Here is a 26,313-nt window from a genome sequence, read left to right on the forward strand (position 1 = left end):
AGACACTGTCAATATGAAAGAGCAAGAAATTCACACCTTTATCTCGACCCCCACAAGCTATACAGAACTACCCCCAGCCCCCTCCAGCTGAACTGAACTCGGCCTGTTTTTTAGCTGTGAGGAACGGTGTGTTGTCATGTTACTGGGTTGAAACATGCCTGCACTCACAGCAGCCTTACTCTTTTTATTCATTATTTTCCCGCAGCCCATATTATTATTATCACTAGACCAAAATAATAACAAATTATCAATTGATATTTAATCATTATTTTTTGCCAAAATCATTGTTATTTGTGAACGTAGGCGTTTGCGGAGGGCTTTAAGACCAGGCGGAATCCTCCGTAAGCTGCTCCCGCTTCACAGTGCGCATGACTCGCGCAAACTGACCCAACATTTAGCAAGAAAGGAAAACATTCAGTCTGCCTGAAGGAAGACGTATTTCATTGTAAGTTAATGCTGTTAAATAGAGAGTAAAAAAAAAAAATATATATACAACTAGTGTAGGCTATCCTTAAACTTGGAGCTCATTATATTGAAGTACAAATCCAAACACCAGAAGCAACCTACACTCTCAGTGTTCTTTCACTGAAAAGTATGCATTTTATTTATTTATTCACAGGCTATATGGCTGAAATAGTAATATTTTAGTTGAAAACTTTAAGTGCCATTGTTTAAAAAAATGCATCAAATGTTTCATAGACCTTCAGTTGTCATGCTTTAAAATCCCATGCCATTTGTAATTTCACTGTATTTTCACCTCCTAAATTACTACCCCAATTCTATAATGGTAAAATTTATTAAGACCGATGGCATTTTTTATGACATTATTTATTTTTATTTTTAGAATAGGCTAATTGTAACATAAATGGATGAATCAAAACAAATATAACGTTTTAACTGCAGGCAGATATAGGCCTATATTATTGTACATTACAAATATTTGGATCCCTTATTTTATTAAAGAATAAATACTTATTTTCTTCAAGAATAAACATTATAAATAAATAATTAAAGAAAGAACCTCTATTAGCCCTTATTTGTAGATTGTAGGAGATATGCGAGCGATTCATAGATTTAAAAAAGAAAAAAGTGGGTGCTTGGTTTCAGAAAACTAATACAGCTCGTAAAAAATGCTATGATGAAAAAGTCATGCTAACTTATTAATTCATAGAAATAATTTAATTAAAAAATTTTTTTTTTCGAGATTCAACTTGAATTTCAATACTATTAAACTGACTTTAAAATCTCAAGGAGTTTATAAATTGAAAAGGTAAAATGTCACAGTGCATGTTAAATAGTCTAAATTAACTTGTATCTTGTATAGTATCTGAAGACTTGAGTGCATGATAGCATAAAACTAACAATATAATTTTTTTTTTTAAAATGAACAATTCCTGTATAAAATGTGACAGCAACCTTTATATCAAACATTTTGAAATCGTCCACAGCTGAGCATCGCAGGAGGCAGATCTGAAGTTATATTTGTTTGTTCACGAAGTGAATGTGATGCACAAAGTCATTTTTAGATGCAATGGAAAAATAAAGCTGGATAAAAACATACACGAAAACACGCTAAAAAAATAAATTACATTTGTGAGAGTTGCATTTTATTACATTCAGAAATAATAACGGCAGGCCTAATAATGCTGTAGGCTAATGTACCAACAGGACATTTTTAGTTCCCTTCACTTTACAACAAATCCTTTAAATTTAAAAAAATTATCAGAACAGAACAAGAATTACAAATATATAATTCTAATGGATAAATATAATTGCAGCAGGCTATATAATAATATAGGCTTATAAACAACAACAAAAATAATAATATTTAAAATAATATAAAGCGATACATTATGTTGGGCTTATCTCTCTCATTCGGGACAAATCCAAACATGTTGCCCATTTGAAGCTAAACTCTTATTCATTAGGTCAAATAGGTTTTGGATTTCACACGTGTTTCAGTATCGACGGAAGAAAAAAAATAATAATGAGCAAAAAATATGTCAAAGTGGACCGCTGCTCGCGCCGCATGGCTCGGTGAAGGACTGCTGTTTCCAATGAATATGTGCGCGTGAGGCACCAGCGCGATCAAAGTCACAATTCACAATTATTGGTCACACAGTAAAGGCACAATTCAAAAATGCAAAGTGTTAGCAGTTTAAAAAAATCAAGAATAACAGAGTTAATAAGAATTATTTGTAAATGCTGGACCGTTCTCATTTCGCTCTGCAAATGGAACCTGAAGATTATTATTATTATTATTATTTTTAAACCAAGAATGAACCGAAATGAAAACATTTTAATCCATATATATATATATATATATATATATATATATATATATATATATACAATGACTGTTTAAAAACAATAGCATGCATAAGAGCCTTTGTGTAAAGGTTTTTTTTATTTTTTTGATGACTTTTGGCCACGACTAGACTATCCTATTTTTTAATGGCTTTTAAGGATGTTATAATGTATATTATAATGTTATTGTTGTTGAACGTCTTCCTTTCATTTTACAATTACATTCAGTTCGCAACCCGTCCCTTTGCGCCACCTGTCGGTAGTTTCGCGAATGTTTTTAACACGCGTCTGATTTGCAGTTAACGCCGCGGCCCTGCGGCGGCGGTACGCGCGGCGGCATTAACCATTTTGGTTGTCTACCATCTGTTTTAACATCTATAATACAGAGGTAATGTGAAAAGACAATGTCACCTTGTCCTCTGTTTCTCGCTCTGTGCCGCTGAGGTCTGGATTGAAGAACGCGCTGAAAGACGGGGAGGAGCCGATCGAAGTCTGCCGCCGTTTTCATATGAAATTTAAAGTAGGCTACAGAAATTTGTGTACAGTTAATGTAATCTCAAAATTTTAGGGGGGCTGAGTGGTCATTTTAGGGGGGCTATAGCTCCCCTAAAAATGGCCTAGTGACGCCCATGCTGTTGTCACTGCTGCAAACTCCCATATATACAAATAATTATTGAAAATCAGCCAGCAGGCCCCTTGGCTTCAGCCCGTTAAAAGCCCGTGCTTTAATGAGCCGCTGCCCAAGAGCCACACCTGGCCAGAGAAGGGACGACATTAGGGGTGCGTCTCAGTCAGTAGTCAGGGCACTGATCAGGGAGTCAGACATTTTAAAGGCTGTCTCAATCGCAAAATCCTTTCAGTGCACTGGAACGTTCACTCTCTGAAAAATCCCACAATGCACTGCAAAAACTAGGCAGCATCAGTGCTCACTATGCTCCCTTACTGGAAATAATGTCACATTTCTGAAGTGTGAAACATAAACCACACGAGCCAACTCGATAAATGTAATGACACGCGATAGAAGACTTGAGAAGACAAACCGTTTTTTAAAATATATTTCAACATAAACACACATTGCTGGACAGGTAATGAACACATCTAGTTAACATGTATAATTAATATTCGGCTGAAATGTTGTAAGAGCATGTAAAAGAAAGATGTGTTTAAAGAGAATAAAAAATAAAATCAAAAAGAGATCGGTCCTGCCTGTTGTTGATTAATTACAGTGGTGCTGTTCTTTAATGTAGTCTGGTGAGGTACGTAATCATGTCACCAGAAACTGAGAGATCACTGTCCCAACGTGCAGTGAGTCAGGGGACTTACCAGTGACTCGTGTTCACGATCTACTGATTCACCCGCTCTGGAGCTAGAGCTGATGCAGCCTGAAGCAGACCGATCGCAGTATGACATCAAAGTACTGCGAGAGTGACTGGAGAGCAGACCACTCTCTAAGCTTTTGAGTCGCTCTCGAATTTTTTCGAGAGTGACTGGGGAGCAGAACTCTGTGTAAGATTTTGGGTTTCTTTCTCGTTATTTTGAAAGGCCCTTACAGTCTCAAACAGGAAAACAGTGTGTCGATAATGAAGACACAAAGAGTCAATTTTTCAGTTAAAGTCAGTTCATCATTGAATTCAGTGATGTTATCATCCAGCTCAGCCTCAGTTCAGTTCAAATAGCATCAGTCAAGTCAACGATATCGCTGTAAATGATTAAAATGTTATTGTTTTGTCTATTAAACAGAGAGAAAGCAATGCGTTTGGAAGAGCAGAAGTAAGATCAGAAACAGCACTGGAGTCTGTGTAAGACTATACTACAGCAAGCTGTCAGCACACTTTACATAATTCAGATATTACTTCAGTTGTAACTACTCTGCAGTTTAAGCTTTTGAGGCAACTGTATAAAGCATTATTGTTCACGTCTACAGTAACATGAACCAGCAATGAATAATGTTAGATGCACTCAGTGTTTATAGCTCATATGATGTTCAGTGATGATTGAGAGATGGACCAATAAATGTTGCCCAAAAGCCTGTTGTGTTATATTTTGCATTTACATATTTACATTTAGTCATTTAGCAGACATTTTTATTCAAAGCGACTTTCAAATGAGGACAATGGAAGCAATCAAAAAACAACAAAAGAGCAATGATATACAAGTGCTATAACAAGTCTCAGTTACATTAATATGAGGAAAAAGTAAACTAAAATAATAATAATTATTAACATTAATAAATTATGTATCATAATTAATGTACAATGAAAATGTTAATGTACAAAAAAGTATTAAAAAAAATTAAGAAAAAATAAAAGTCATGTTAAAAAAAAAAAGTCATGAAATGTAATTATTTGTGTCCTGATGGAACATATCAATGAATTAATTTTCAGTTGTCTCTTTATGGGTTAAATGATATTCTATGCAGCAATATTCTGGGTGACCGTGAACATTAATCCACTGAAAATATCAGCAGAAGAATAAAGGAAAGGAAACGCGTTCATGACAGCGTCTTAGATCCGTTTTGACCGCTCGCAGCACCCTTACCGTGAGCGCGCGATCAGACGCGCGGCAGGAGCGTGACGCTGTGTGTATTTTCAAACCGCGGTGATTTAACGGTCAGTTCGAGCGGGAGCCGTTACATTACTGCAGCAAACACCGTGAAAGAGTAACTGTTAGTCAGCTGACCACCGAGTCCGTTACTCATCAGAACTACATTTACCGGTTTAGTCAGAGATCCTTAAAGTAACAAGTGCGTGTTAAAGTATAGTCTATAATTAATTGTGTCTCTCTGAGCACTCCAGTTATTATTAATGTGAATAATTGATTGATTGTTTATTTGGTAAAAGCTTCCTAAACTTCTTAGTTTGCATGTTTGCAGAGTGTATTTCGTCTTTCAGCATGGCCACACATACAGGTGCTGCTGCTCACTCAGCACTCCTCAGTTACAGTATATAACTGTACAGTGTATAACCCTGATGCTCTTCCACACTCAGATCAGCCTCAGAAGAGTGCGGGAGCAGTGCTTCCAGACCACGGTGAGCCCATCTGAACACCTGCAGCTCTTCTCCTTTCAGGTGCTCCTCTTAACAGCTCCTGTTCTTCTCTTAGTGAGGTCAGATCCTCCAGGAGCCGCCGGCCGTCCCCCGGGACTGGAGCCCCTGACCCAGGTACAGCCGCAGGAGCACCGCTCTGACAGTATCTCCTCAGGAAAGGGTGTCTCCGCCTGCACTGGGTTTCTGGGCTTTGAAATGATAAAACAAATGTCCCTAAATCATTTAGAAACGATTCGATTCCCTGTTTCTGACACAGATCGATCGGCTTCTTGTGCAGCAGAGAGTTGAGCTGGCTGAAGGTAGTGTGCTTTTCACTCATTATTACAATATGTTGCTTGTTTTTAAATGTTATGACTATTATAGCAGAAATCAACTTTTGAATGAATGCACTAGATTTTAGTTTGATAATGTTTTTAATTTAATATTTTTGTATTTGTAGGGGATTTTATGGTCCTGATTTAAATGTATAGAATATACTGTAGTTATGGTCCATTTATTACCTGTTAATCACTTTATGAGCGTAGACATGAAAATGAAATTTCCAGCTCAAACTTTCTAAAATCTTGAAGACTCAGGGTTGATCACTTCTTAAAGAAGACACTTGGCAGATTGTTGCTGAAAAAAGTTTAAATGTGAAAAAACAAAGATCTAGATGTTTATTTTGAGAAACTATTATATATGTAAGGAATAATTGACTCCGGGCCGTTGAATTATTATAAAATAATGCACACCCGAGGTGGTGATTCACAGAGTTACACCGTTACACCTCAGAGGTGCATTATTTTATAATAATTCAACGGCCCGGAGTCAATTATTCTGCTTATACTACGGTTACCACACCTCAGGACATCGATCTGATGATTTATTTAAAGGGATTCGTCCGGTGTTTGTACTTAAATCAGTATTGTGAGTAGGATTATTTCTTCCGCATCTCATCCAACGCCTCTTTTGCTGGTTCCAAAACATCGTTTTAAAACTGGTAACAGAGGCTTGAGCCGTTGATAGCATTCTAATACAGTTATTAATTAAGTTATGAGAAGAGAGCGAGAGAGACAGAGACACACACAGAGAGAGAGAGAGAGAGAGAGAGAGCTAGTGTGAATTAGGCTGCAGCAGCGTCTCTAAACAGTGCTGTTATTACCTCACTAGTGAGAAATGATGTGTATTTACTTTCAGAGAATCATCTGTCATGTTGTTGTTTTTGTTAGTCCTGTAAATTCTGTTATTACAGTATAACTATGTGAAGTGATGGTGAACGTGACTTCACCAAGTACAGCGTGTTCCTGGATCAACATCCTTGTTGATACTCTAAAACTGTGGAAAATCAGAGCCACATCTAAACAAGCTGTGATCTAAATTTGTGTTTGATATCTCTAAAAGTGAGCTCTCAGGAAGAGTTTATTTGGGCGCAGAGCCAAACATTTTGACTGTACAAGCAGCTCAGCCACAGTATTTCTGTGTAACTTGTGTAATATTAAACTATCCAAACACACTTGCGTGGACTTAGACTGATAATGCAGATAAGGCAGGACTGGGCAGGAACTAAGGTGGGGCTCACGGATGGGTGGGTCAGTTAATGCTTGACCAATACAGTGACCTGTCTTTTTCTTTTGTTGTGTGGCCTCACAGTTGTGTTGGACTGGGAGAGCAATAATAAGTACAAAGTGAAGAACAGTACGGGGCAGCAGGTGTTCTTCGTGTCTGAGGAAACAGACTTCTGTAGCAGACAGCTCTGTGGACCCCGGCGCTCATTCGTCCTCCACGTCCTGGACAACACGGGACAGGAAGTGATGAGGCTCACACGTCCTCTGAGGTGTGGGAGCTGCTGCTTCCCCTGTTGCCTGCAAGAGGTACTACACTTCCTGTGCCACAGCTCTCACTTCTGTTCAGTTCTCAAGCCTTGGGTTTGCATCTCAGGCCTCATCGTTACAGACACACTCTGATGATGACATATTAATAGATTCTTATAATCTTGTGATTTTTCTGTTTCTTTCTTGTACTTTCAATGTACATACTAATGATAATGAGAATGGGGCTGGTTCTTGTTGTTATTGTAATTATGGATCTTAGATTTGCATTAAACTCTTTAAATTATTAATTTCTTTAAAACAAAACCCAGGCCTTTGAACAGTAGTGTGCATTGACTTGAATACATATCTTCTAGATTGAGCATGCTTTTTATTTGCATATACAGGGGAAGAAAGAAAGGCTCATTAAAAGAAGGAAGTTATTGGAAATAAAACTTTATTAAATAGTTTGGTGTTAGAAAATGGCTTCATTGCTTTATAATATAATTGTATAGATTGTCCACAAAATTAAAGCGTCACTAACATGCAGGAAAATAAATACATGCATGCTACATAAAACAGGAAATGATGTCATAGAGAGGAGCCCGTGTGTCAAGGTCAGTAAATCTCTTAAAATATCACCTTTTAATGAAAAAGCAGGGTTAGTTGAGGTTGTGAAATGTCGTGTGGTGTGACTTACCAAACGTGTAATATCTTGGTTTTATGACAGTATTATTAATTCATGATTGTTGGGCACTCACGGACACTCTTAGATGTCTGTTAATATTTTAGACCGTTGCTGAATAAACATCCAGGATATGCATGTCATGTTTCCAGGTTTACCTTCACCAATGCACTGTTAGGAATGGTGCATTGCATGATGGGTACTCAGCCAAGCCACCATCATCGGTCATGCTTGTGACCGCATTAACAGTATTAGTAGTGACTAATGAAAGAGATCTTCCTCCTGTCAGCTGGAGGTCCAGTGTCCACCGGGCAGCCCGATCGGATTCGTGCTCCAGAACTGGCATCCCTTCCTTCCTGAGTTCACCGTACAGAACGAGAGGAGAGAAGCTGTTCTGAAGATCGTGGGGCCGCTCTGTTCATGCAGCTGCTGCACTGATGTCAACTTTGATGTACGACACATACAAGACAGAGGCTGATCATTTGACTTGGTCTTTAATCTTAGTAAACTATAACAGCATGTCATTCTTTTATAATACACGCCACACAACATTTGTGATTATTATTTTGCATCTACTCAGGTTTTGTCCATGGATGGATCAGCTAAGGTGGGCAGAATCTCTAAACAGTGGTCAGGTCTGCTGAGAGAAGCTTTCACTGATGCAGACCATTTTGAAATCTCCTTTCCTGTGGATCTGGACGTGAAGATCAAAGCTGCTCTTTTTGGAGCCTGCTTTCTCATAGTAAGCGAAATCAAGACATCATCATACGCCAGCATGATTCAGCTTAGACCAGTCTGTATCAGGTCTTGCTCTATGAGCTCTGAGTAATCTGATTTATTCTGCTCTTGCAGGACTTCATGTTCTTTGAACAAAACTTTCTGGATGTCCTGTAAGTACACTAATATTGCTCGTGGATATTTTACAGTGTCCGCAGCATGATTTGTAAACACAGAGTTCTAATCATTGTCTTTTGATTAGTCTTTCAGGTTAAATATTGAACTGGATGGATTCCAAACATGGACTCAAATGTGGATCACTCAGCTAGAAGTTATCTTACACACAGTACTCTGATGCACCACTAGGTGACAGCAGTCCCCTTTACAGTCAGTTTTTAATGCTCTCAGTACTAACAAAGCACCTGTTCTAAATGATTTGTTCAAAAATGTTATTATAAATATGATAAATATTAAAGAGAACTGTAAAGTCGGAATGAAACTGAAGCTGTGATAGTCTTTTTTCCCTATTGTGACGTATATCTGAGTGAAACGGCTTCTGAGATGAGAAACAGATGTAGAGTGGGACTTCGCTCTTCTCTATGTGATTGGATCATAGGGCATTGATAACAAAACTGAGGCAGATTTGAATGTCAGTTTGCAGTCTGTTGTGGAGAAATTAGTCCATACTTATTTGAACCCTGACCTCCTGTGAACCGATAAAAGGGACCGGGACAGAGCATCTCGACGCGTTTGAATGGTAACCCTTCTTTTCTTAATCTAGATATTGACCTTAACTGTTGTAACAGTGAGTGGTATTCACTGACTCAAGGACACCGTTAAATTAAAGTGGACGATTCTTATTTTGTAAGGTTGCTGAATGAGAGTTTTTGCACCTACACCTGCCCTTCAGGTGTTCCTGTGGCATAAGAAAAAAACTAAACTTTGTAGAATCTACAGGACACTATTAAGAAGTGCAAACCTGCGGATGTTATCTTAGGGAGCTGTTTCTACTTGATCTAAGCCTTACATTTCATTTTATCTCGGTTGATTAGGTTAATATTTGTGTGTTGGATAAAATCAGATAAATGGGTTGTTACCACATGAGAAACTAGACATATTCAGTGAGGAAGAACACTTAAAGAGAAGTAAAGGCTTGACTCAAATGAAGACACTTTCATCATCCTCATGACAGTTCGTGCTGGTTCCGTCTCTTCTCTAAAGGCTTTGACACACACCAGTCTGTGTTATACAGTCAGATCCTCTCATTATAACACATAGTTCATACACCATGTAAATAATAGACTGATGGCGCAGTGTAGAGAGGTTCATTGTTCAAAACAGAACTTTGTGAGATTGTGATGAGTAAAGAGTGAGCTTTCCAGGCCCATACCAGGATCCGCCGCTGCCAGATGCAGTGAGAAGCGTAGTAAAAACAAGACATCTGGTAGGGGTCACCTGGGGTCAGCCAGATTTGAGGACCACCCCTCAATCAAACGTGCGAGGGATCTGACGGCTGTATGTACACACACAGATATGGTAACTGATGTTATATTATATGTTATTTATCTAAATACACAAGAAAAGAGGGCACACTTTTTTGTTCCTGTACATTCTTCTGTCAAAACAAACATACCTTCACATAGTCTGTCCTCTCAACAGGGGGAAGTCGTGGCCTAATGGTTAGAGAGTCGGACTCCCAATCGAAGGGTTGTGAGTTCGAGTCTCGGGCCGGCAGGAATTGTGGGTGGGGGGAGTGCATGTACAGTTCTCTCTCCACCTTCAATAACACGACTGAGGTGCCCTTGAGCAAGGCACTGAACCCCCAACTGGCTGCCCACTGCTCCGGGGTGTGTGTTCACTGCTGTGTGTGTGTGTGTGTGTGTGTGTGTGTTCACTGCTCTGTGTGTGTGCACTTCGGATGGGTTAAATGCAGAGCACGTATTCTGAGTATGAGTCACCATACTTGGCTGAATGTCACGTCACTTTCACTTTCAGTCAGGTTCTCTCATAGCTGTGTGTTGATGTGAAAGAGCACAGCACCAGTGTTTGTCTGCAGACAGACCGTCAGCATTCTCCAGATCCTGCTATAGCTCAGGGCTGACAACAACACCCTCAGAAAGTATTTCCAATAACAAACCAGTATACTAAGTGTTAAATAAATAAATAAATTCAGCTGTTGACTACCCCAAACATCGTGTTATATACATTGTGTAACTGCACATAGGTAGCTTTATTTATATAACTCCCAGTCTATATATAGATACAGTACATACACAAACCCCTTCACTTCATTTCAGTTCTTAATTAAGGATATAGCCCTGTTTATGACACATATAGTGTCATTCAGATTGTCAAAGAGTTTCTTCTTATTGTGGACTCTTCTGTAATGAAGCCGCTGGGGTTTTCAGCAAAGCTGCACTGAAGTCACAACTGATTTAATAGTTTACTTTGGTTTCATTTGAAACTTTAAACAGATCTGAATTATGACACTTTATATTGTATTCTTTATGTATGATTTTTATAGTGAATTTGTGCCTAATTTAAGAACTGTGTAACACTGACGTTGTTATTTTCCTGTTTATAAGCTGCATTGAATCAAAGTGTAATTGTATAAAATTTTGGTAACACTAGAATAATGGTCCGTTGTTAACAAGTAGCTATGCAGGGAGTAACAGATAGTACTAGATTAACACTTTACTTAATACTGTTAACTAATACAGACGCAAGATTAACTGAGCAGTAAGCAATATATAATTTAGGACAAAGGTAGTTCTTTATTAGGTATTTGATAATTACTAAAGAGAAATATCATTTTGTACTATGACCAATTAATAAAGAATAACTACTTAATTACTAATCACAACAGTAACATCTAGAAAGTGAACAATTAAAGTTCTTTGTGGAAACTAATCTATGAATATTTACACACACACACACACACACACGTTTATTTTAAACTTTAATATTTAATAAATAATAATTAGTAATAATTAGGATATGATGCTCATGTTGTATTAACACTATTACACTTCTGTCTCTGATGACACACTAAATATTCAAGATAACATTACAGTGTCCATTTTTTCTTTTTTATATTTTCGCTTTGTCTTTCAATCATTCAGTTAAATAACGGTCTAGAATAGCTAGTATAACTTTTGCTCAAGCAAAACTTTCTGATGAAGGACTTAAAGGGGAACTTGTATGCACATTTTCCACAAGTTTCAATGATTCCTTAGGGTCTTCATGAAATGTCTGTAACATACTTCAGTTAAACTTCCTCAGTGATCGTGTTAAACAGCTCTGTTACCTTGTCAAAATCATCTCTGTTCACAGCGAGCCGTCTCGGTGCACGTCTCTGTAAATGATGATGAGGTACACTCTCCTCTGTGGGAGAGAGTAACCGTTTTGTTAAGTTGTGTTAATTTTTTATGTTCACTGGATGACACGTTTCACACTCAGAAAGCCCTCTGGCTGTATGTTTTCTTTTCAGCTTTTCTGAGCTGGCAGATACGCCTGAACCCTAACCAGGTGCAATAAATAAATAATAATCAAATCTATAAAAGTGAAAATGTCATTTCTGGGCCAGATGTTTTTGCCAAAACATGTTGCTCAAATCATGCTGCTCCTTGCTTTTGTTTTACTCTTTCAACAGTTAATTTTTGTATTTGATTTGAAAGTAAAGTTGCACTACAGCCATGATATATTATAGCTATAGATATTTCTTTTGTGACGGAAGTTGCTTTCATCTATAATGACAAACTCTGTCCTGTACTTTCTCGAAGCTGTTTTTCAGTCATCCAGCTGTGTATCTCCTCTGTGGGAGAGAGGAATATGGGTCCAGCTCTGCAGCTCTTTGTAAACATGCTGAGGGATCTTCTGCAGCATACCCTGAAATCACCACATTCAGCATTAGTATAGGAGTTTAGAAACATATTATAATGAATTCTGTTCATTTTCTTACCACCGATGTCCATCCCGTGTATGTGTCTTTTGTAGAGTCTTCGATCTCTTACAGATGTTACACATCATTGTTGACTTCATTAGATTGTGTTTTTGTAAACAATCGATCAAGGTTAGCATCTGACACTTGTTAATGTTCATAACTAACTGTGTTTTTCCCTGTTCATTAAAAAAACCTCAATCTTAATAAATAGATACATACATTTTTGTGAATTTCACATATAATGTTTAACTATATTTATAGTGTAATGATCATGTTAGATGATTATAATAACAGGCTGTCAGATTAAAAATATCATCATTATCTCCCGAAAGACCTGAAAGTGAGCTGCTGTTAAACCTGGAGACAATTTATGTAAACTTCATAGTTTTTAACCAGTGTGTATTAGTTTCCTGTGTTAAACACATTCTGAATTATGTTTGATAGATCAGATTTGTTTGTTTTATATTGCAGCACAAGCACCGACCGAACAGGTGACCATCATTAAACTCAGAGAAGAATCTTTTCTGAAGTCTAAAGTTGAGTTCCTGGAGGAAAAATGCAAAGATGTGGAAAACGAGAGGGATTTTCCTCGGAGCAGTTTAATCAGTGGTGAACTGTTTCAGAGTGTTAATTATTTGTCCACATTATTTTTATTATTTTATTTATTTATTACATTTATTTATTATTATTATTACTACTATGACTATTATTGTTATTGTTCTTGTACATTTTTGTCAAATATTTGATAGAAAAACAAAAACAATATGTTAGTGTAAAAAAAAAAAAGAAAAACGTTGTACTCTGTAAAACTCTAATTCTCTGATCATTTCCTTACTGCTATTTTATTCTGAACTGTTTTTTATATTTCCTTCTGTGTAAAGCTGGTTTGAAATGATGTCTACTGTAGAAAGCTCTATGGGTTTCAGACTGTCCTCTATCCTCCCCAGCAATGTCTTCATTATTTAACACAGATAAATCCAGCAGCAACCTCCCAGCAATGTCTCCCTTATTTAACACAGATAATTGGATATTTTGTTGTTATCACTTTTAAAAGAGCGAGGGCAAATCATTACCAACAGAAATACAAAAACAAACTAACAAGTTACTAATTCAGCAAATCATCCACTGACTGTAATGTGGACTGTAAAAATAGTACAGCAGAGGTTAACTCCAAAAATGATAAAATCCAGTTGGTGGTTAAGCTGCGGTCAATCACCTTGACATGGGAAGAGGTGAGGGAGACCCTTACTGATCAGTCGAGTGGTAAACCCTTGTGTATCATTCAAATTCACTACCCTTTCGTTATGTTCGGGATGAAAACATCCACTAATTTAAACTGCTGTGAAATGTATCAGATACATAGTTTTTTTTAAATTTTCAAACAAATCAGTCACATCATTTATGAACTTGGCAATTAAAGAGTAAAAATCATGGATTTTTTAAAACATTTAATAGTTTTGTTTAGGACTGAGGTTAATTAATAGATTTATGCAAAAAATTGTGAAAAAAATATGAAAAATTGTGAAATTTTTTTTTTATCTGATATTTATCTGATACATTTTTACAGCAGTTTAATTTAGTGGATGTTTTCATCCACGAACATAACGAAAGGGTAGTGAATTTGCCCACAGTGTATTGTTGAGTTTTTGAAAATTTTCAAAGCATTTTCCCAAAATATGTGTCAAAATAAGATTTGTCACCAAAAATCATTCCATTAGCTGAAACAAAAAAGAAATTTGTGGCCAAATTAAGACTCAACAGCACCCCCTAGTGGATGAAAACTATATATATACATAGTGCCGGAGGTGTGGGAAAGGAGAGGACAGTTAGTATTATCAATTACTATGACCCATGTAAGAAGTTGGAACTAGATAAGCTACTAAGAATAGCAGGCCAAGACAGACAAAAAGTAATCTGGTGTGCAGATTTCAATGCCCATAGCTCAATATGGAGAAGTATACATACAGATGCAAATGGTTAGGTGATTGAAGAACTGATGGATGAAAGAGAACTGATCTGTTTGAATGATGGTAGAGGAACTAAAATAAATGTATTAACAGGGATTGAGTCAGCATTAGACATAATGTTAGTGTCTAATTCACTGGCTGGAAAGAGTAATTGGGAGGTCTGGACAGCATCCACAGCGGGGAGTGATCACTACCCTGTCATGTGCTCAGTGGCTGGGAGACTGGAAGCAGGACCTGGAGATAGAAACCTCAAACGGAATTTTAGTAAAGCTGACTGGGATAATTTTAAGAAGTGAAGTGATGATGCAATGATGAGGGTTGAGGGCTATGGTGACATAGATGATGTTAACAACCAGGCCACTTCTGCAATTATTAGGGCAGCTGAGGAAGCTATCCCTAAGGGGAGATACATGATAAGCTGAAAGATGATGCCATGGTGGAATGAAGAGTGTTATCAGGTTGTAAGAGTTAGAAATAAAGCTTTCAGCATACTTAAGAGAACACATAATTTGCAACATTTTATTCAGTATAAGAAGGCTCAAGCAGTAGTTAGAAGAACAGTACGACAAGCAAAAAGGACGAGCTGGAGGAAATTTAGTGATGAAATAGGAAGAACCACACCAGTGGGAGAAGTGTGGGGAATGATGAACAGGATCAGAGGAGACAGAATACTCAGTTAGGAAATCTGAAGAGGAAACAGCAGTTTCAAACAAGGAGAAAGCAGAGATTATGGCTAAATCATTCGTAATGGTACATAGCTCAGAAAATTTGTCAGAAGAATGGAGAAGGAGATGATCAGTATCACTGAGTCAGCATCTTCATGAGTTAAATAGGAAAGAAGAAACTGAAAATGTATTGGATGATCCATTTACCTTAGCAGAGATGGTGAGAGCAATTAAAAGAGCGAAGCCTACGTCTCCAGGAAAAGATCAAGTCTGTTATTTCATGTTAAAACCATTGGAGGAAAAGTCACTGTTGAAGCTGCTGGAGATGTTTAACAAAATATGGGAGGAGGGAAAGTTACCAACTACCTGGAAAGAAGCAGTAGTGATTCCAAAGAGGAAACCTGGTAAAGATCCAACTAAACCTACTAGTTACAGACCAATAGCTCTTGCTTCAAATTTATGTCAAATCATGAAAAGGATGATAGCAGATGGACTGACCCATGACCTTAAAAAGAGGATGACTGGCTAACTGTCAGAGGGGCTTTAGGAAGGGAGGACATACAAGAGATTCTGTCGTAAGATTAGAGACTGAAATAAGGAAGGCGAAATAAAGAAAATGCAACAGCAGTATTTTCTGAGGATGTTTAACTGGTTAAAGGATTTTCTTTTTGGAAGGAAAATACAAGAATTTGGACAGACATGTCAAATCAATACACAGCTGAAAATGGCACACCTCAAGGGTGTGTGATAAGTCCGTTACTCTTTATTATTATGATCAATGATGTATTTGGGAAAGTTCCAGAAGATATGGGAAGGTTGCAGATGATGGAGCATTGTGGAAGAGAGGAAGGAATATGGAATTTTCAAGCAGGAAAATGCAGGAAGCAATTGATAAAGGGGTTGAGTGGTGTTATGACTGGAGGTTTAGGATTTCTATAGAAAAGACGCAGTCAGTCTTTCTTACAAGGTCAAGAATTCCGGAAGGAATGAAGCTACAAATGTATGGAAGAGATCTAGAGAGGGTTTAAGTTTAAAATTTCAAGGAATTAATTTGGATTCACGATTAACATTCGCAGATCATATCAGGAAAATGGAGGAAAAGTGCAAAAAGGTAATAAATGTATTGAGATGTTTGAGGGGAAGGGAATGGGGTGCAAGAAGATTATCACTGAAGAGAATATATGTGGCTCTAATACGGTCAGTCTTAGGTTATGGTACTGTAGTATTTGGGTCGGCAGCTACATCACAGTTAAAAAAGTGAGATGTAGTCCAGGCACAGGCACTGAGAATATGTTGAGCTTTCAAAACATCACCAGTGTCAGCTACACAGGTAGAAATGGGGGAACTGCCACTAGAGTTAAGAAGAAAGCAGCTAACTACTGAGCAGGTTTACAAGGGCATAATAATTCACATCCCACTAAGGCAGTATTACAGGAGAGTTGGGAGAATGGGAAGAATTTTGGTCGGATTGGAAATGTTATTGCAAAAGAATTAGAAGTGTTTCATTTGAGGATAATTTCTACGGTTGTTTATCCAGAGATTGCTCCGTGGAAGTTATTCTGGCCTGAGGTAGACTGGTTTGTGTTAGAGGAAAAGAGGAAGGCAAAGGAGGATATTATACCATTCTATAACCGAGCATTTAAACTGTTATTAATTAGTCAATAAGCAAAAACAATGCATAAAATGCAGTTTTAAGGTGGAGTGAAGTGAGTGTTAACAGAGATAACCGTGTTGCAATTGTGTTTGCAAACGTTATATATGATGTTATTAGTATATCATTACGTCACATGCTTTATGTGAGCATTAACATTGCTAATTAGCATGTTTTTGTGTCTGAAGCTAATGGGGAAATTTAGTTTAATAGTTAAGAAGCGCAAAGTAAACCTGTAAAAATGACCTTTTCCACACTGTAAGACAGTAAGGCTTATTGCATATATTGTGTATCTCCTCGTTGACGCTTGACTGAAGCTATATCATACTCATGAACGTATTTTACAGCTGTTTGGAAACCTTGGGATCTTGACTAGAATGTAAAATAAAGTTCTGAAATAAAATAAAGTTTGAACAAAAGCTTGGCTGCATTTGATCCCACATGAGGAAGCTTAGGGTAATACATTAATTTTAATCAGGCTGCTGCACACCTGTCACCTGTGTGTCTGTCTGTCTATCTATCTATCTATCTAAGATTAAGGTGGTGAGAAGGTGTTTCGCTGGCCCTGCAAAGGTTTCTTACCTTAGTCAAGGTCTTCCCCAGCCCAACTCCAAACAGAACCACCCTTCCAACCCTTCCATGTCTATTACATCTCAACAGGCTGAACCTAATGATGTGGCACCGAGCTGTAGTTCATGTTCTGAGACTGCATACAGTAAGGCAAAGAAGAGAGAGCTTCATGCCTGGGATGCAGTCAAGGATGAGATGCTTAAGGTGTCGTTTGAATGTTCAGCACCAATCACTACCCAGTGTGTTGTCTGCCTAGAACATGCTGATTATAGGTGCATTGAGTGCAGCTCCACTGCAGTGTTTTGTGAGGCTTGTCTGAAGAGGACTCACAGAAATTCACTGCATCTTCCTGATAAGTGGAATGTACAGTCATACATACAGACAGCAAACTCACAGTAATTTCAACAGATTCATTAGATTCTTCAAATTGTTTTAGCACTATGTAGTATCAACTGTTAGTGTCTCAAGTTTGTTGTTTAGAAAACATTGTTAGAGCTATCAGTCTTTCTTACAGAATGCCTACTATGAGCCATCCTCCCTGGGGTTATTCCTAGATTTACCTGAAGGCCATGGCACCCATACTGTGTACACAAAGGACATGAAGGTCATTGTCAGCACAGGTTTATCATTTTACATGATACAAAATCTTAATGTATTTAATTTTCTTGACAGGTTAAGGAATCCAATCATATTACATGTGGAATAATGATTTGCTATAAGGAATTAATTTCAATTCAAGTTTATTTGTATAGCGTCTTTTACGATACAAATCATGCAAAGCAACTTTACAGAAAATTAAATTTCTACAATATTTAGTATTAGTTTATCAGTGGTCACAAATCATTTATGTGCATATGGCAGAAATGTTCAGAAAAATCAATAAAAGACGTAAATAAACAGACGATTAACACTATTAACAGCAATTATGCAATCAAACTTATAGTAAAATGTGGTAGTTCTGTATGTTGTCTCTGGGTTAGCATCATCTGAGGTCCTCTGAGGGGTTGGCATCATCTCTTCTCAGGTGTTCTGGATCCAGACTGGAGCTTGTGTAAATCCTAGTTATCACGGGATGTGAATCCAGCAGAAACAGAGAAACAAATAGAGACATAATTAGTGTAGCTGCTGTTCCAGCCAAGTAAAATTAATTAGTTTAACCCAAGCTAAAGAATAATAATGCGCATTTTATTGAGGATGCAGGACAAGCACCTAGCAGTGCATTACAATAGTCCAGTCTAGAGGTCATGAATGCATGAACTAGCTTTTCTGCATCAGGAACAGGTAACATGTTTCGTAGCTTGGCAATGTTTCTAAGATGGAAGAATGCTGTTTTTGTAACATGGGAAATATGATTTTCAAAAGACAAGTTACTGTCTAATATAACACCCAGATTTTTGACAGTAGAGGAAGTAACAGTACATCCGTCTAATTGCAAATTGTAATCTACGAGATTCTGTGTAATGTTTTTTGGTCGAATAAGTAATATCTCTGTCTTATCTGAATTTAATAGGAGAAAATTATTGGATTGAAATAATCAAATTTGTGATACATTTCTAATTTGTGCCTGTTCGTGATTCCAATTTGATTCATAAATGGCTAGATTCACGTTGATTATACTTGATTAGTTCTAGTATTGAATGATTGTTGAACTGTTTTAACAGAAAGCAAGTTGTATTGGTCTATCTTAAAATATGTCCGTTTCATTGTTGTGTCTCAAGATACAAACAGTTCATGTTTTTTCTGAAAATGGACCATTAAGTTATAGGTGACACATTCAAGTGATTTAGTCTATGTTGATATGGGAGACTTGGTTATGTTTTTATTTCCCTCTTTTTATTTGGCAGGACGACTCTGCACCGTCACAGTCAATATGTGTGCGTGTGAACCAGAAACCTGCACTCTGCTAACGTATGGGCTCTGGCCAGCAACAGCCGACAAGCCCCAGACAGCCTTCTCCATCCCTCTGCTAGAGCTTTTTGTTTGTCTGTTTGTGGAGTGTCAGGTTTCTGTTGAGGGTTTTTGCAGCACCCTGCGCTGGAAAAATAACCAGTAAAGTAAAGTAAGTCAGTTTGCAGATGTCAGTTTGAAGTCTCATCTGTGAAGTGAACATTTCAGTTACTATCATGGAATACTGACCATATAGATGTGAGAAATACACCTTCTTTCTTGATTTTACTATATTAATTATCACAATTAAAAGTAAACATTTATGGAACCATCTAGGATTGTACAGTTGCATGCAAAAGTATTCTTGATATTTTTCTATAAAATAACACCTTCTGAGTGAACCACCATCATCACCACATGTTAGCATACGAAACAGTAATGTTTCCACTGACTGCTGCTTACACCGTAGGTTAACACACTCTACAGAGCGCTGGTGGGGGAATCCATATCCCATTTTAGGCATCACCACTTCCGACAAAGAAGTTTGATATGCCCACACTTAGATGATGGGACCATATGCCCAGCATGTCCAAAGGTTGGTTCTAGTTCCAGCGTGGTTCTTGTTTGATTAGCCACTGTATTTACCATGACCTGATGGCATTGAAATGATATCTGCAATATTAGTTCATTTTTGTATAAAGTATTATAATAAAATAGTCATAGTATAAATGTATAAACCTGGTGCAGGTACAGAACCAGAATTACTGTAAGTGTTTGTTTTCCAGGCAGATGGAGATATGATTGTGACATTGGATGCCAACTTTGGCCTTGTGAGGAAGCAAAGCTCAGGTACTCGTGCGGTTGAGCCATCACATGGAACCCGCATGTTTGTTGATGAAAAGGATGTAGAGGAACACCTGCTATCACGTCTTGACAGCTCAAAGCCTCACGAGGTTAGTCATAGATTTAGTCCATGAAATAGTGTGGTTTAGCGTTTTGATGGCTCACTATGTTTTCCTTAAATCTTTAGGACTGCAGTAACTTCAAGGCTGGCAACGTGCTGAGGTCACAAAAACAAGCCAAGAGACTTTTGGTGTGAAACTGTTTTGCAAAACAAGCAGAGACTGGATGTTACAGGACCCCTAATGTTTGTCAACATGAGCCAAGGAGAACGGCAAGTCTATGCCACAGTGACATCTCTGACTAATGACCCAGAGCTCCAGAATGATAATTCCCCGTTTGATTCTGCCTATTCATAAAATGCTTAGAATAGATATTTTAAATATGAACCTCATGGAATGTATATGGGAGATTCCAAAATATTACAAAATGTAAACTTTACCACCATTCTATAATCTTCACTAATATAAGAAAACATTAAAAATGTTTGGATAATTTTGAGTGCACTTATTGAGTATTATTAAGGTATTGAATTTGATGCTGGAGATTGTTTGTATAATTCATTTTTAATTTTCTTCAGTATAAAGTGTCATCAATCAGATTTTTGTGTTGAAATAGATTAGCCTACATTTGTATGTAAGTACTTTTTTTCTGTGTAAAACTGAATTATTGTTTTGAGAAAAGACCATGACACATTAACTCAAAATTATGCCGTACGGTGTTCAATCAGAAATCAGGGGAGGGCATACCACACAACCTGTCCTTGGCCGTGCCAGCATTTCACGTTTATGGACACAATTTGCCCTGCCAGGTGATTCATTGACTTTATAGAGACATCAGGACCTGTGTCACACATCATTCACTCTCTGTTTGGCCTCCATTTTCCTGTCCATCAACTGCACAGCTGAAATTAAGTAGATATGCCTAAAAGTAATCTTTAATCTAACATTTCTCCCCCCTGGTGTTTGTCTTGTTTCAGAGATGCACCGTTTAGGATAATACAGTAGAAACCATTTATCTGTCTGGGTCAACATGATCACTATAAGAGGATGATTGTTATAAAAAAAAATGTTTTCTTTATTTTTTATGCAGAATACTATCTAATTTATATAATTATGAATATAAATTAATAAAATGAACAGCTTCACTATTTTTACTGACTTAAAGATAAAAATAATATAAGCTGTGCCAAGGCCCTCTCCTGGTCAGGGTGAAAGCATTACACTTAACATACCGTAGGCCTACTGTACCTGCTGCTGTGAGAGAACGGGGACGATAATTACGCCCCATTAAAGTCCCAAAAAAGCCAGCAGAGCAGGAATGGGAGGGTAAAATAACCCAGTAGACCACAGCAGTGTGAGTAGAGGAAAACATCACATGATGCGCAACAGCGCACAGCAAGTGTATGTACACACACACGCCAAACACAATGTGAACTTGGTAAGCAGACTACTTGATTACTATAAACAAATTATTTACACAGCATTTCTATAGAAATGATTCTGTCCCAAGCTTTTTGATCTATATTAGTGGTTGCTCACTGTAACCGTGATCACTATAAGCAGTTTCCACTGTAGGAGGATCATGCTTAGTGTCAGTGTCTGATATTCTACCACTTTGCTTTAATCACAGATCAAGTACAGCAGCAGGCGGCTCGATGGGTTTGGGCTCACAGACGGCGAAGGAATGGAAAGGCTGTGGTCTTTCCTCTGAAGATTTGCCAGAGTCACAAAGGAGATGACTCCATCTCACCGCGCTGACCTGTTGTCTGATGCCCTTTGCATTATGGACGGAGGAAATCAACTGACCTAGGTTTGTTCACTGCTGTATAACCTGGCAAAATTCTGTGCTGGTGGTGCACTGTTTATCCACCTTTTTGAAACAGAGTAAGTAGTAATCTGTCTGTTACTGTTCTCTGATCAAGTGTGTAAATAACATTTAATAAGATAATAAACTAACTATTGTAGAATTGAGGACTCTCTGCTGAACATGGATTGGGAGAAGATGGCAAGAATCTGATTCAGACTTCCAGTCTACCCTTAAAGATGTCGACTGTGAACTCAGAAGCTAGAACTGAACCAAGGGAGAAAGCAGCTCTCCTCCATCTAAAAAGAAAATATCCAGGTGAAGTGCTGTGGATAAGTAGATACATTAAAATCCAACTTTGAAAAGGACCATAATACAAACTAATAAATTAATTTCTCTGAATGCATGTTTGCTAACTTTGCTACAGATGGGCAGGACATTGCTATTAGACTGTCCAAGCAGGGAGCCAGCTCCAACAAGAGACTGAGACAGGCAATAAAAGAATACAGCAGCATTCAGTGGCCACCTCAGATGAGCATCTTCCCTGATTTTCAGGAAGCATGCGATTCCTCTTGGCATGTCTACTTCTGCTTTGATGACACTGTCAGTATAGTTACCTAACCCTAGAAACCACTCAGCAGTCACTCTAGTAACAATCTGACAACCGCTTACTAACCACAACTACCTGCCCATCGTTTTAGAAACCACCTGATCACATGACACAGCACTTTTGATTTCTTCTGTCTTCAGACTGAAGAAGATAATGTTTCGAGGAGTCTAAAAGGGTGAGGGATTGATGCCTTACATATGAAGCCTCGGGCAGCTGAATCCTCAGACTGTATACTTGAACCTGTTTTTAGGCTGAGGTTCACAAGCACTTCATAAACTTTTTAAGTCCGAAGAAATGGTTCTGATGTTGTTGCAGATCATAGAAACCTTTCATGGTGGTGGAGGAATATAATTACTTTACTGCATTACTTGTGCAGATGTGTTGTTTTACTAGGTCTGATCTATTTTAAAGTTTAAGTACTGGATTTAAGCATACATATCACCACTAGTCTGTCTGTATGAGTACAAAATTGTATGTTTACCATATTGTAATATTACTTATTTACTGTAATGTACAAATGTGGTCAATGTGTGAGAAGTGTTTAGTTTTTTTGTGAGCTCACCATCAAAATCCCCTTCGACTGAGTTGAAATGACAATAAAGTATTGAATCTTGAATCCTCTGAAGCAACTATAAGTTTGTAAAAATAAATAAAAGGGAACATACAGTACAGGTGTATTGCAGCCATGGTGCTCTGCTCTTACTCACTGCACACTTAAAGTCAATGAAAAGTAATTTACTTAATAAATGACATACAATGAATTTACAGCAATAATCCGCCAGACAGTGTGCCACATACAGTAGGTTCCTACATAACCGTTATTGGCTTGAAATTCTCCAGAACCAAGCCTATGTAAATGAACACCTTTTTTCTCTTCTTCTTCCCATTGGCTGCTTTCATTTTATTTTCACACTCTTCGTTCAGTGAATGTATATAACATTTAGTTTTATATTTTTATCTTTTTTTAGTTCATTGCTATGGTGGTTGCTATTGACGCTGCTATCGCTGAAACCACGTAGCTTGCATGACGTACTTCCGCCTGAAAGTATTTTATTCACAGACACTTTTTTTAATTGATAAATTCAACATTTGTCCACAGAAAAACAACAAACAGATAACTCAACAATACGATATGTTCATGTGAAGGTTATAACTTTTAAAAATTAGTAAATAAAAAATAGTAAATAATTGATTATACACAAAATACACAAAACCTACTTTTAAAAATCCAACACACTGAAGAAACAACTCATAACAGGGCTCGGCAATATATGAAAACAGTGTTGTTGTACGTGGCAAATAAGTAGTCAGGGTTACATTAACTATACAGTTGTGGCCAAAAGTTTTGAGAATTACATAAATATTAGTTTTCAAAAAGTTTGCTGCTAAACTGCTTTTAGATCTTTGTATCAGTTGTTTCTGTGATGTACTGAAATATAATTACAAGCACTTTATACGTTTCAAAGGCTTTTAGCTACAATTACATGACATTTATGCAAAGAGTCAGTATTTGCAGTGTTGGCCCTTCTTTTTCAGGACCTCTGCAATTCGACTGGGCATGCTCTCAATCAACTTCTGGGCCAAATCCTGACTGATAGCAACCCATTCTTTCATAATAACTTCTTGGAGTTTGTCAGAATTAGTGGGTTTTTGTTTGTCCACCCTACCTCTTGAGGATTGACCACAAGTTCTCAATGGGATTAAGATCTGGGGAGTTTCCAGGCCATGGACCCAAAATTTCAACATTCTGGTCCCCGAGCCACTTAGTTATCACTTTTGCCTTATGGCACGGTGCTCCATCGTGCTGGAAAATGCATTGTTCTTCACCAAACTGTTGTTGGGTTGTTGGAAGAAGTTGCTGTTGGAGGGTGTTTTGGTACCATTCTTTATTCATGGCTGTGTTTTTGGGCAGAATTGTGAGTGAGCCCACTCCCTTGGATGAGAAGCAACCCCACACATGAATGGTGTCAGGATGCTTTACTGTTGGCATGACACAGGACTGATGGTAGCGCTCACCTTTTCTTCTCCGGACAAGCCTTTTTTCCAGATGCCCCAAACAATCGGAAAGGGGCTTCATCAGAGAATATGACTTTGCCCCAGTCCTCAGCAGTCCATTCACTATACTTTCTGCAGAAGATCAATGTGTCCCTGATGTTTTTTTTTGGAGAGAAGTGGCTTCTTTGCTGCCCTTCTTGACACCAGGCCATCTTTTTTTTTTGGAGAGAAGTGGCTTCTTTGCTGCCCTTTCTCACCTGCCTGCTGCCATTCCTGAGCAAGCTCTGCACTGGTGGCACTCCAATCCCGCAGCTGAATCCTCTTTAGGAGACGATCCTGGCGCTTGCTGGACTTTCTTGGACGCCCTGAAGCCTTCTTTACAAGAATTGAACCTCTTTCCTTGAAGTTCTTGATGAACCTATAAATTGTTGATTTAGGTGCAATCTTAGTAGCCACAATATTCTTGCCTGTGAAGCCATTTTTTTGCACCGCAATGATTGCTGCACGTGTTTCTTTGCAGGTCACCATGGTTAACAATGGAAGAACAATGATTTCAAGCATCACCCTCCTTTTAACATGTCAAGTCTGCCATTCTAACCCAATCAGCCTGACATAATGATCTCCAGCCTTGTGCTCCTCAACATTCTCACCTGAGTTAACAAGATGATTACTGAAATGATCTCAGCAGGTCCTTTAATGACAGCAATGAAATACAGTGTAAAGGTTTTTTTGGGATTAAGTTAATTTTCATGGCAAATAAGGACTATGCAATTCATTTGATCACTCTTCATAACATTCTGGAGTATATGCAAATTGCTATTATAAAAAACTTAAGCAGCAACTTTTCCAATTTCCAATATTTATGTAATTCTCAAAACTTTTGGCCATGACTGTACAATCTGTTGTGTTCAGCATGACCACCGCGTCACTGTGCTGATATAGACGATGAGAAGGATGATGTTGTTGCAAGTACAAAGCCTATTACATAATAGGCTAAATAATATTTTAGCATCCAGATACATCGCAAATATGGAAACATTTGGATTCGTACCAATCGAGAAAGGCATCAGTTTCACTTTAAATTAATTTGTTTTTGGATTGACGTTTTTATAGCCTAATAACATAGTCTTAACTTTAAGGAAGAAACTAATAACTGTAGCTATTTATCATAGATAGCCTATGTGTGTATATATGTGTGTGTGTATATATACATATATATATATATATATATATATATATATATATATGTATATATATATATATATATATATGCCTTTATGGTGTTTATTATTGATGTGACGAGATCTCGTGGTATGATCCGGCTGGTCTCGCAAGAATGTGACAATATCTTCGCAAAACAATTTACAGTTTACATTAGAGCTGCACAATTAATCGTTTAAAGATTGCGATCTCAATTCAGAAACACACGCAATCTTATTCCTGAAAGACAGCAATTCAGCTATGTCTCACATCGCGAGTGTCAGTGGAGCGTGGGGTGAGAGTTTTGTTTTTGTGTATGTTTTTGTGTATTTTTTGCTGCTGCTGATCCAGAAAGAGCAACACAAACAGTATTTTCAACCACACATTATTATTTCTGTTACAGACATTTAATTAACATAAGTACTGGGATAAAAGTTTATAGTTTGGGTATAAACACGTATTCTCTACAGTAGCATTCAAAATGAAAGGATCTTAACGTGTATAGTAACACTTACACTCTTCCACCAGCAGGTGGCGACAACCGCCCGTTTAAAAAAAAACTATTTGTCATTGAAT

At 37.6% G+C, this 26,313-nt stretch overlaps 2 protein-coding genes across 4 annotated transcripts; both read left to right on the forward strand.

Annotated features, from left to right (window-relative positions):
• Window positions 1–4,777: 4,777 nt before the first annotated feature.
• Window positions 4,778–9,047, forward strand: LOC109109201 (phospholipid scramblase 1-like). 3 transcript variants are annotated; one of them, XM_042761288.1, is made up of 10 exons: window positions 4,778–4,916; window positions 5,180–5,215; window positions 5,295–5,336; window positions 5,410–5,468; window positions 5,611–5,653; window positions 6,984–7,204; window positions 8,116–8,277; window positions 8,407–8,568; window positions 8,679–8,716; window positions 8,806–9,047. In XM_042761288.1, the coding sequence occupies exons 2-10, from the start codon at window positions 5,200–5,202 to the stop codon at window positions 8,816–8,818; spliced, it is 756 nt and encodes a 251-aa protein (XP_042617222.1). In that variant the 5' UTR covers window positions 4,778–4,916; window positions 5,180–5,199; the 3' UTR covers window positions 8,819–9,047. The 3 variants fall into 3 exon arrangements, with proteins under 3 accessions (XP_042617222.1, XP_042617221.1, XP_042617220.1); XM_042761287.1 differs by having other exon boundaries at window positions 4,841–5,050; XM_042761286.1 differs by lacking the exon at window positions 4,778–4,916 and having other exon boundaries at window positions 5,057–5,215.
• Window positions 9,048–17,305: 8,258 nt separating this feature from the next.
• On the forward strand, window positions 17,306–19,392 carry LOC122145818. Its single transcript, XM_042761417.1, has 3 exons — window positions 17,306–17,702; window positions 17,854–17,959; window positions 19,184–19,392. The coding sequence occupies exons 1-3, from the start codon at window positions 17,409–17,411 to the stop codon at window positions 19,390–19,392; spliced, it is 609 nt and encodes a 202-aa protein (XP_042617351.1). The 5' UTR covers window positions 17,306–17,408.
• Window positions 19,393–26,313: the final 6,921 nt, after the last annotated feature.

Source organism: Cyprinus carpio, chromosome A7 (assembly GCF_018340385.1).
Source record: "Cyprinus carpio isolate SPL01 chromosome A7, ASM1834038v1, whole genome shotgun sequence".
In the NCBI taxonomy this organism is placed as follows: domain Eukaryota; kingdom Metazoa; phylum Chordata; class Actinopteri; order Cypriniformes; family Cyprinidae; genus Cyprinus; species Cyprinus carpio.

Bases quoted from the DNA above. Each gene is read 5' to 3' on its own strand.
- LOC109109201 (XM_042761286.1), top strand. From the start codon at position 5,170: ATGTTTGCAGAGTGTATTTCGTCTTTCAGCATGGCCACACATACAG. The intron at 5,216-5,294 runs GTGCTGCTGCTC...TTCCACACTCAG, and splicing joins CAGCATGGCCACACATACAG to ATCAGCCTCAGAAGAGTGCG. The intron at 8,278-8,406 runs GTACGACACATA...GCATCTACTCAG, and splicing joins GCACTGATGTCAACTTTGAT to GTTTTGTCCATGGATGGATC.
- LOC122145818 (XM_042761417.1), top strand. From the start codon at position 17,409: ATGTCTATTACATCTCAACAGGCTGAACCTAATGATGTGGCACCGAGC. The intron at 17,703-17,853 runs GTACAGTCATAC...TCTTTCTTACAG, and splicing joins ATCTTCCTGATAAGTGGAAT to AATGCCTACTATGAGCCATC. The intron at 17,960-19,183 runs GTTTATCATTTT...TTTATTTGGCAG, and splicing joins GAAGGTCATTGTCAGCACAG to GACGACTCTGCACCGTCACA.